Below are 11,761 nucleotides of genomic sequence, written 5' to 3' on the forward strand. Positions count from 1 at the left end.
GGGGTTGTTTGACCCTAGCATTCTTTCCTGCCCACAGCAAGGAGTCGGACTTGATGATCTGCTTAGGTCCCTTCCAACCCTACCAACTAGTGAACTTTTCAGAATAACAATCAGGAATCTGTAAACTATATTCTCTGAAGTGGTCCTGAGCAACTTGCCTTGCCAGACTGTGTTTTATTTCCTTCTGACCAATCATGTTTTGTAACAGGAGGGGACCAGGGTCAGGCACAGGCATGGAGGGGCAAACAGTGAGGGGAGGAAAGCAGCAGGGGACAGGCAAAGGCATGAGGGACAGGTGGCAGGGTCGTGATGGGGCAAGTGGCAGGGGGACAGGTACACAAAGTGGAGGCAAGGGGAAGGAGGCTGAGCAGCGAGGGCAAGGGGCGGAGGTCTGGCCCCTCACCCCTGCAGTGTGGGAATGCATTTAAAATACAAACCCCCAATAATTAGATTCTATACATGGAAAATTATAACAAATTATAACAAAATGTATACATTTTCCATGTATAGAATCTAATTATTTGGGGTGTGATTTTAAATTCAGGGTGGTCTCAGATTCAGGTAAATATGGTTATTCTGGAGTGATATCTTAAATATGAAATCATTTTGGATTCAGATCATTACTGTAATTATTGAATTTGAAAACCATTTAACAGTTTTCCCTTTATTCTTCCCCACACTTACCTTTTATTCATACCGACTCTTCCCTCAATCATCCCTCTGTCCCCCATTTCCCTATAGATGAGTTTCTCTCCTCTAAGTCTCTTCAATCATGTCAGCCCTCTAGTGTCAGTGTCCTTTTATACCTCCTCAACCCTTGGCCCCCAGCAGCTCCTTCTCCTCAACATCTCACAAAGCTTAAGAGCAATCAGTATACTTGAATCTTAGTCCTTCTTTGTACACAAGGAGCCTTTATTTTTTAATTCTTTACCTCCTCCCATAAGAGGTCTCCATATTTTTGCTTCCTTCCCACTACTGAACAGACTCTCAGCCCTCACTGATTATTTACCCCACAAGTCTCTACTCTCAGCTGTCCAAAGCATGTGAGAAGCAAGAACTGTACTGAAATCCCCTTTGAATCCTTTGCACATGGTCAGAGGAAGAAGTAGCAAATCATTCAGTAAAGAGCTTCCTGCTGTTCAGATGCATTTAGGAAGTCACAGGATATGCAATATTAGAAAGGCTCCTACATATCAGACGGCCTTTTTATGGAGAGAAACAGCGACTGATGACAGTGATAAAAAAACAAAAAAACCACAAACCCCCCCCCCCAGAGCTATACTTTCTATAGTGCTGGAAAGTAGGTATTTTTTCCCTCTACTGAGGATATTCTAGGTTAGGTATCTCTACCAAGCACTGCACTGTGCAGTACTGAACAACCCTGAAAGAAAAGGGCCAATTACTCCTAACTAGAAGACTGGCTATTACAATGTAGAGCTTTTGAACACGGTGACAGAGAAAGGAATGTACAGATAAGAGTATGTGAGATACATGAAGAAAAGAGAGGGAGGAGTTTAGCAAGGAAGACAGAAAGCATTGAGGCAAGTATGATTGAAAAAAAAATGCTAAGAAACAATAAGGGACAGAAGCAAATAAAACTAACAGTAGAAGATGTTGTTAAAGTACTTTGGAGTCTAGGGGAGGGATCTGAGCTATTAGCCAAGTACTAGTTAACTGGATTGAAAATCCTCAAAAAAATAAGATCTCCTCTAAGGTTTTAGACTTCATTAGTAAGGAAGTCTGATGAAAAAAATATATACACGATGTTTTCCCCATTAAGCCCGAAATAAGAAACTGCTTTACACTATATCACTACATATTACTTAGCGACTTTAGGAAAGCATATAATTTTGCTGGGCTTCATTATCAAAAGATGCTCCAGTTGCAAGCACAGTTGATAATACTTGCAACTCTCACAGGGCTCTTGACAGATTCGATTTTTGTAAGATGTTTTTAAAACCTTAAGGCAGGGGTGTCAAACTCATCAGCCCCACAGGCTAGAGGAAGGGCATGGAACCAGTCTGCAGGCCAGTTCCAGCTCCATGCATGCAGCATGCTCCTGCCTTGGGCCCACACATAGCACATAGGGCCCAGCGGGAGCACACACTGCATGGAGCGCCCATCCCAGACCAGCCCTGTGCAATGGATCCAGCATACAGAGCTGGTCAATGCAATGTATACAACACATACACTTCATGCCCTGGATCAGCCTCATGTGCTGTGTGCAGCATGCACTGCCTCCAGTATGTGAACAGGGCTGGTCCAGAGTATGCACTGAGAGTGGCACCCATACCAGACTGGCCCTGTGTGCTGAATCCAGCACAGGCAACCCATCTAGAGACCCAATCTGGACTGACTCAGATCCAATATTCACACCGTAGGCAGTGCATACCCTAGTCCAACCATGCACCATGTGCAGTCCATACCAGATTGGCTCTGCACTCGGTATGCAGCATGTAGGCCAGTTCCAGGACATGCTGCATTGCAGCAAGCAGCACTGAGGGCTGGATGATAAAGCTCCATGCACTGGATCTGGCTGGATCTTTGACTCTCCTACCTTAAAAGGAAAGACCCTTTTATAAAGAGTTAAATATATCAACATCAATTAAACCCACTATGTACACAACTGGGGAGAAAGAAAATACAAAGGGAGACTTTACCTTTTCCATAGAAGAACTTTCGGTAGTAATATGCTCCAAGATCAATGTGTTCGATGATATATCGCTTCACTTTCTCCCTGTGAATTGGCTGATTTTCTCTTGGCACCTCCAGTACTGAAACACCAGCATTCGTGCAATGGGAACTTAGAGAGGACTCAAAGGAACAGCTTTCACCTGAAGAAAATGATGCTGAGTTTGCCCTAGAAAGTGCAATTCTTCTATCTCCTTCCCCACCAGTTTCATTCCTGAAGTAAGGGCAACTCAACACTAGGTCATTGCTTTTCCCATCACCCTCATCAGCATCTAGATTCTCTTTTGAATTAAGGTCTTCTTTACTTCCCAAAGGAGATTCACAATTTCCTGTCTGGCCTGCTGGCATTTGAGTTTGGGATGCAGCTGAAGCCCCAGTGGTTATATTTTTTCTTTTTCCCACATTAACTCTGGTAGCCATTGCTTCATTTATGTTAAATAAAATGCTCTGAACATCATAATGGGCGAAACACTTCTGACAGTTCCAAGAACGAATGTTTCTCTCAAGTCTTCCATCATCCAGTTCAGATGAAAATTTGAAAGTTTCATGCTCACTTTTAACAGTCCGCAGTTTTCTAAATAGAGATGTTTCTACTGCTTCTGATTTTAATCTCCTTTTGAAAGATTTATCCCTGTCCCTACCAATAAGCAGGCCACTATCCATATAATCCAATCCAGAAATCCTGACAAATTCTCCTCTGGAAATCTGTGCAGCTGCATGAAGACTTGGAGAAATTGTAGAGTCACAGTGGAAAAATTCAGGAAATCCAAATGGAGCAAGAGTTGTGTGTTCAAAGTTTTCCACTCGATATCCTCGGAGCATTGCAAAAAAATTCTCACCAGACAAACCTTGTCTATCAATTGAAGAAGTACTTCCATATTCCCTATGAAGAGCTGCTCCCGTATTTGGGTTAACAGCATTCTGGTCCAATACATCCTCAGTATCAATATCACTTATGGTGACATCACTGTTGCTTCTTTGCCTTATAGGGTGAAGTCCCCTTTGGGGAGAATGGACAAAAAGATCTCCTATGGTATATTTGGCCTCTGCAAATTGCAAATCTAATTGTTCTTGTTGTCCATCACTTTGGTCATTTTGTCCATTTGGAAGTATTGATCCAACACTCTCGTAACTGGTTTGAGGTCTACTTTCCCAAGTAGCTTTACCTAACTCCTTAGAGCAATCTTTTTTAGGAGGCCACTCAGATACCCTAGCACGAACACCCATTTTAGGCATAGCAGGTGTACCATTATTTTGATTACTTTCATGTTTGCCAGAGGCATTTAAAGAAGTAGGACCCATGTTACCATTCAAAACTTTAAGTTTTCTAGCAAAGTAGTCATCAGTCTCCATAATTCTTGAAGTCTCCTTGAACTTTAAGGAGGTTCTGCTGGGTTTGTGCTTATCTTCTTGCAAAGACCTTTGATCGCTCATGTCCACTCAAGGGTAAGGGAGCACCTAGTCTTACCTGAAAGACTGGTACTGCTGTTATTACATTGTCTTTTATGAAACAGAGAACTGAAGAGTAAAATACAGTTATAGTCTTAGCAGAGTACAGTTGGACTTGTCAGAGTAGCATATTTTTGAAATTTCTACCAGTATAATGGGTCCTTATAACATCTTCTTTAGTTCTGAACTGGCCACTTATGTGAATCTGGAAGTATTGCTTTTACCTGTAAGGGGGAAGGAAGCAGAAGCATTTTTAAATGGTTTATATCAAAGAACCATAAATCCTTAGTGTTATTTGTAAATATTAAAACACCCTAAATACCATTAGTGAGCTATATATTCTCAAAAACAATCGATCAAATGCTGACCACATTATACCCCATTACAGAAATGGAAAAGTAAATAAAACTGTCTTGATTCAAACTTCTCAGCAATAATGACATTATTCCTAGTTATAGTATTTTTAATTACTCATCTTACAAGTAGTGAATATGTAAAGTTTTACAGATTGTTATAACAAGATATCACTACAGTTAGTTTAAATCAACGATGCATATATGCCTGCCCAGTGAGTTTAAATTTGTAACAAATACACCACCATTACATTAGTCCTCTATTCTTAACCTCATTTGTGACTTCTATTCTGTCCCAATGCAGGCAATGCCTTCCCAATCCCAGTTCACTGGGGTGATTGTCTCTTCCTTCAGACATCTGAAAACTCATTTCTGTGCCATTCAATAACAGAGAGAATATGGGTGGCAGGGGGTGGGAATCAGAAGCCAGACCCTTCAACCTATTTGTTCCTGGATGTATCCAAACACTTTCTGTACTTCTGTGTCCATATCCAAAAATGAAGCACTTTGAGACAGGGGCCATCTTCAACCAATGTCACAATCTCTATAAATGTAGCTGCTAAAAAATTTAATACTTCATTTGTTAAGAAAATGAAGCAGAAGGAATCTAAGTATGGGTCTCACTGGCTACATGGTACTAGGGGAGATGGAAAGAAACTAAATTTAGTCTCATTAGAAGAAAACATTCACTCAGGAAAATATCATTAATAGGACATGCTCATTTCAGCTCCTGTCCTGTCCAAATTAGTGACTTGAGATTTAAAAAAAGAAGTCTGTTTCAAAATCAGGCAAGAGAAGGACCTGAACCCAGAACTCCCAGGGCCAGTTACTAAATAAGGTCTGTACAAACTGACACACACCTTGCTGGATTGAAAAACTCGTGTTCGTCTGAACATAGATACTGATATCATTATTTGGACAAAACATGCATACAATGGTTTCAGTTTATATGCTAATGTAAAATAAAAACATCAACATTTACTCCAAAATGAGCTTCTCATCCTCCAGTCACCTCTCCTGGTAATGTTTAGTGGCCTGTGGAATAACCTCCCATAAATATAATTAAAAAAAAAATTGGAGAAGAATACTAAAAACTGTATAGTAGGGAACCATCTTGCACTCAGAACAGTTAAACAAGAAAACTTTAGAAACTATTTCCAGGCCCATCTCTACAATTTAACTTCATATAGTAGCATTTCAGTTGCATTTACTCTAAGTTGCTATATTCCTTTTAATTAAAGGAGGCCAGGAATTAAAGACACGCCCACATTTTCTGACTCAATTTAAGAGAAAAAAATCAAATAAAAAGGTGCATCTACAAGGGTGCAACCTTAAATGGAGCATGTAAGAGCTACAGTACTGATGAAAAATAATACTGTCATGCTTCTGTTCACGTATCCTCTTGCACTCAAGTCTTTTGTTGATGCTTTTAATAGGGCACCACATTTATTTTACAGTATTTAGTAAAACATTATAGTAAATAACATATACTAATTTACTGTTTATTTAAAGTTGTATTTAAGACACAAACCATTTTTCTGTTTTTAGAAGAAATATTTACTTTTAAATACGGTGTTTTAAATTCAAAAGGAATATGGCATAATGCAGATTAATCTCTGAAAGTGAATTGCAAGGATTTTGATGTAAGCAATGATATAAGTGGTACTGTAAGCTACAGAGACAGAAGCTGCTAAAAACATTAGAAAGGGTGTCTAGGCAAAAAAAGAAGGATAACTCTTAAAAGGAATATTTTTTAAAATGGCAAATTCCTTCACTGTAACAAATCTAGAAAGTGGCAGTAAAGGCCCTGCAAAATTTCCTTCAATTTTCCTAACTGGAAGATTTAAATTATTGTCACTCCTGTTTATTCTAACTGTGCAAAATAACTAGAACTTATTTGCTTTGATATTCCTTTGTTTGCTAGCCGAAGAGAATATCAAGTACTATACTACAGCACAATGCGCTGGCTTGTCTACCACAACCGAAGAATGGTAGCTCAGCTGGTAAGTGTTAATTCGGTCATAAAATTTGAGCCACCAGGATGTTAGAACATCCTTCAGCTCTTCTTAATGGTTTAAGGATGAGACTGTAGACTGGAGTCTTGGGGAATGCTCATCCATTTGGAGCCATATCCTATGCTTTTCCCCCCACTGTGAAAGACAAGATTAAGGATGAAGCAGGACTACCTGTTATTTGCTCCCACAGTAGCTTTTCTTACTTGAGAAAAAAAGGAGGCAACATAATGCTCTTTTGAGATGCTGAAAATACAGATAATATGCAGTCACAGCAGTTTAGCACAGCAAGGGTAAATTGAACTGAACATATGACATTTTCCCATAGTTCAGTGAAGTTGGGGAGAGGTAAAAGGATGACAGAGTGGAAGTGTCTTTTCCCCCCACATTTATTGTAATAAGAACACATCTACAGAAGTGAGATTTAATTTAAGCCTTAAGAGAAACTTTAAAGGGTTTCCTGCCTGTCTTGATACAGCAAGAGTAAAACCCATTATATAGACCTAAATTAATTAACAACACTTAGAGTTAAAATAATGTTATTATAAAAACTGTTTTAATCTGGCTGTATAATGTGTGCGCGTGGGGGGGCGGGGGGGGCGGTAAAAAAACCCCACTTTACAAGCCTGCTATTAAATTACTTATGAATTCCCTAAACAAACATAGGTACATACAGTATCTGATAGTTGAAAGAAAAGGGGAAGGAGGAATTTGTCCCTGCTGGTCCTTGTATGTGGAGTTAAGTGCTCACTCTTCTCCTGTTGCACAAGGAGCTACGGATAGGCGTGTCCATGTCCAAAAAGGTAAATGTCATGGTTTCCCCTGCTCATGGGGGAGCTAAGTGCTTGTTCGTCCTTCCCCTGCTTGCCCCGCAATGGCCAGCTAAAGTATTTGAATAATGCTTTGAGCTGAAGCTGTTTAACATCTCTCTGAAAAAACATTTTATTTTGCTTGCTAAAAATATAATGGATGTATATCTAAACATTTCAGGAACAAAATACTGTTACAGAGAATCAACATACAAAAAGAACTTCATATGAATTAGAGTAATATAAACAACTAAAATGAGCATCTTAAATGATCCTTCATAGAGTGTTCTTCAGATATTGATATGAATAATGGTAGAGGATCTTTTGAGATAAAAGCAATGAAATAAGAGGAAGCCAGGTTTATCATATCCCTCTGCCTATTATGGATTTTGTAACCATTTGCACAGTATTCAGAACAAAGAAGGATCAATTTTTGCATATCTGGAAAGATATTACACTGTACTTTTGCCATGAAGATTAATTATATTTCCTTTGAAGTGATGTTAACCTATGCTTCTTCACACAATATGGATGTGGCATATCCATCCACAGAAACTGCAGACTACTTAAAGACCACTAGTCTACACAACCTATTTTTATGAAGGGTCTCTCAAGTATTTTAGAACATTTATATTAAGCCAGAAAAAGATACCTTGTAATAATTCTATATTTCCCCTCACCCAAATAAAGATAGGGGAGCATAAACTGCCATATAGGATCAATAGGCCATTTCATTCAGAATCCTGTCAGACAGTGGCCAGTGCATATCCAATAGAATGGTAGTTTTCCATCCCAATGCTAGTTTTGTAATAAAATACCTGTGTGGAAGATGTCCACAAAAGTCTAGAATTTTTCCTATACCATGTTCAGTTATTGGTCAGTTTATGCCCTCAAACATAAGGGTTTACCTGTCTATTAAAACACTACTAATGGCTGTCATCCTAAACATAACTAGGTATGTTGTCATGATATACAGAAACAAATAATTTTAAAAAGCCTATTTAGTCTTTTCTACCCAACTTCTACATAGTAATTATGTACCATGTAAAAAAAAAAAAAAAAAAAAAAAAAAAAGGAATTCTTTTAATGTATCATTTCATATTTTTATGTTCAAATTCCATTCTTTGTTCTATTTCAATAAAATGAACTGGCTGTTCCCATTTACCCTTTTTTGACATATTGTCGTGTCCTTTTTATTCATGTCCTCTGTAAATGACATATCCCATTCCTCCACTCTTCTGAATTCTACCTCCCTACTTAAAATATAAGGTCTCTGAAGGAGGTGCGGAAGGGGGAGGAGGACAGCCTTTTTTGCTGGTAGCGTGGTGATTTGCATAAAAAGTTGTTGGGAGGCAGTCTCTAGATGTTTCTGTAATACAAATCATCATGATCATCCTCCGTTTTCCAATTTTAACATCTAAACTTGCAAGATCTTTTTAAAGGTGCTTACCAGAACAGGGCACACTACTTGAACAGAGGGTCTACTGTTCGTTTTTATAAAACAGAATTATAATCTCTTCAACAGTTTCCACTGTATTCTTTACATACCCAAACATTGTTGTCTTTTTACTCACACTGAACAACAATCAAAATATTTTCACTGAGCCACCCACAGCAATTTCAGGATTTCTCCTGACTGGATATCTCAAAACATTTAATATCTAGTGATGTATATTGTAGTCCAAATTCTTGCATCCAGAATGGAACACCTTGCATTTAACCCCACATAATTTCAGGTACTGTTACATACTGATCTTCCTTAATCCTCTCTAGTCTTGACTATTCTAATTAAATTGGACTATCTGCAAATTTGCTACTCTCTATTCAAGGATGTTTTAACATAAGCTTTCTTAAAAAGATCCTATTTATAGATTCATAGACATTAGGGCTGGAAGAGACCTCGCAATATCATTGGGTCCAGCTCCCTGGCCAAGGGGCAAGAAGTCAGCTAGGGTCAAAGGAACCCAGCAAGACTGGACACTTTCAAGAAACATTTGGATGCCTGAGTAGGTGCTTGCACCAACTCTGGGGTAAATCTATTCCAGGCCTGGGGGACTTGGACAGTAAAGAAGTTCTCCCTCACAGTTTCATAGTTGGTAGGGTCAGAAGGGACCTGAGCAGATCATCAAGTCCGACCCCCTGCCATGGCAGGAAAAAGTACTGGGGCCAAACAACCCCAGCAAGGTGTTCATCCAGCCTCCTCTTAAAGACCCCCAGGGTAGGAGCCAACACCACTTCTCTTGGAAGTTGGTTCCAGGTCCTAGCCACCCTGACTGTGAAGTAGTGCCTCCTGATATCTAGCCTGAATCTACCCTCTGCCAGCTTGTGACCATTATTTCTAGTCACTCCTGGTAGCGCTCAGGGGAACAGGGACTCCCCCAATGCCTGCTGGTCCTCTCTGACTAGTTTGTTACAGGCCACTAAATACCCTCTCAGCCTTCTCTTGTGGAGGCTGAACAGGTTCAGGTCCCTTAAACTCTCCTCGTAGGGCCCGCCCTGCTGTCCCCTGATCATGCGGGTGGCCCTTTTCTGGACCTGTTGCCCACATTCCCTCACATCATAGTGTCATCAGCAAATTTGAATAGGGTGCTTTTTACCCCCTCGTTCAAGTCACCGATGAAGATGTTGAACACCGCGGGTCCGAGGACCAAGCCCTGGGGGACCCCACTGCCCACATCCCTCCAGGTCGAATAAGACCCATCCACCACCACTCTCTAGGTGCGGCCCTCCAGCCAGTATGTGACCCTTTTGACTGTGTAGGTGTCAACGCCACAGTCCCCTAGTTTTTTTTAATGAGAATGGGGAGGGAGACAGTATCGAAGGCCTTCCTGAAGTCCAGAAAGACTACGTCCACTGCTACACCTGCGTCTAAGGCTTTTGTGACCTGGTCACAGAAGGCCACCAGGTTGGTCTGACAGGACCTGCCTCTAATGAACCCATGTTGGTTGCCCCTAAGCATAATCTCCCCTGCTGGCCCCTCGTGGACATGCGCCAGGATAATTCTCTCAAAAAGCTTACCCAGGATCGAGGTAAGACTAACTGGCCTATAGTTTTCTTTGTCCTCCTTCCTCCCTTTTTTGAAAATGGGAACCACATTAGCCCTTTTCCAGTCCTCTGGCACCACACCAGATCACCACGAGTGCTCGTAAAGCCGTGCCAGGGGTCCCGCAATGACCTCTGCTAATTCCCTCAGCACTCTGGGGTGGAGATCGTCAGGACCAGCTGATTTAAATACGTCCAGTCCCTCCAGAAGTTCCCTGACTAAGTCCTCACTGACCCTAAGCCTGGGTGCGCCTCCCCCGGGACCTGAGGGGGTCCCGGCAGATGGGCTGATCTGATCCCTGCTCAGGAAAATGGAGGCAAAGAAATCGTTAAATAGGTTAGCCTTGTCGTCAGGTGCGACAACCAGATTTCCTAGCGTGTCTTGCAGAGGCCCCACGTTACCCAGTACCTTCTTTTTGCCCCCTATGTATTTAAAAAGGACTTCTTTTTTCCTTGATCTGGGTAGCTAGTTCCAGTTCCATCTCTGCCTTGGCCTTCCTGACCACCCCCCTGCAGCCCCAAGCAACCGAGGTATAGTCCTCCCATATGTCCAGCCTAAAACGGTCTTCCAGGAATTTGTGACCATCTGTTCATCAGGGCACCCCAAAGGAAAGTAAGGTCCAATGTTCTTCCAGTTCCTGGTGCATACCATTTATATACTTATAGGTTGCCATCAAGTCACCCTCAGGCCCACGTTCCTCCGGGCTGAAGAGTCTCACCCTCTCTTCATAAGGCCTGTTCTCTTGCCCTCTGATCATGCCTGTGGCTCTCCTCTGGACTCTTTCAAGCTTCCAAGCTTCTCCACATCCTTTCTAAATTGCGGAGCCCAGAATTGGATGCAATACTTCAAGTGCGGCCTCACCTCTATTAAGAGGCATTTCAGAGTCATCACCAAGGATACAGATTTTCTATTGGCCATGAAAAAATTAAGATTTTCTCCTTTAAAGGAGAAAAACCTGTGATTTTCTCCTCTAGAAGGAAAAAAAAATGCAGGAAACAGCAGGTTTCCCCTTGCAGGCTGGAACTGCTTCAGGCTGGGAGAAGAGGAAGGAGGGCAATCAGGAAGTGGGTGCCATGTGCATGTACACACTTGCACATGGCAGCCAAGCAGCCTGGAGAGCAGTTTCTGCAGCTCCCCACAGGTAGGTCTGGGGGGGGGGGGGGGGGGGGGGCAGAATGAAGCCCCCACAGTGAGAAAGGGAGTGGGCCAGGGCTGGGAGAGCTGCCCAGCCAAGGTGGTATGTGGAGCCTGGGTGGGAATGTATGGCCACGGGGGTCCACCTGGGGGAATGGAAGCAAACCACAGGCAGCTCATCCAGAAGGCAGCAGAAGGGGGTGGAGGGAAGCTCCCCCACTGTGCACAATCCCAGGGAGGGAGGGATGGGGGGCCGTGGCCCTGGCAGCT

The 11,761-nt window shown here is 41.8% G+C and overlaps 1 protein-coding gene across 1 annotated transcript in view; it reads right to left on the reverse strand.

Moving 5' to 3' along the window:
- SIPA1L2 (signal induced proliferation associated 1 like 2) overlaps positions 1-11,761 on the reverse strand; it is a 261,532-nt gene that overhangs the window by 131,557 nt on the left and 118,214 nt on the right. Inside the window, exon 4 of the mRNA XM_014521704.2 lies at positions 2,661-4,364. Coding sequence (XP_014377190.1) covers positions 2,661-4,125 — 1,465 coding nt within the window. The 5' untranslated portion in view covers positions 4,126-4,364. The remainder of the gene's footprint in view (positions 1-2,660; positions 4,365-11,761) is intronic.

This window comes from Alligator sinensis, unplaced genomic scaffold (assembly GCF_000455745.1).
Source record: "Alligator sinensis unplaced genomic scaffold, ASM45574v1 scaffold93_1, whole genome shotgun sequence".
In the NCBI taxonomy this organism is placed as follows: Eukaryota; Metazoa; Chordata; order Crocodylia; family Alligatoridae; genus Alligator; species Alligator sinensis.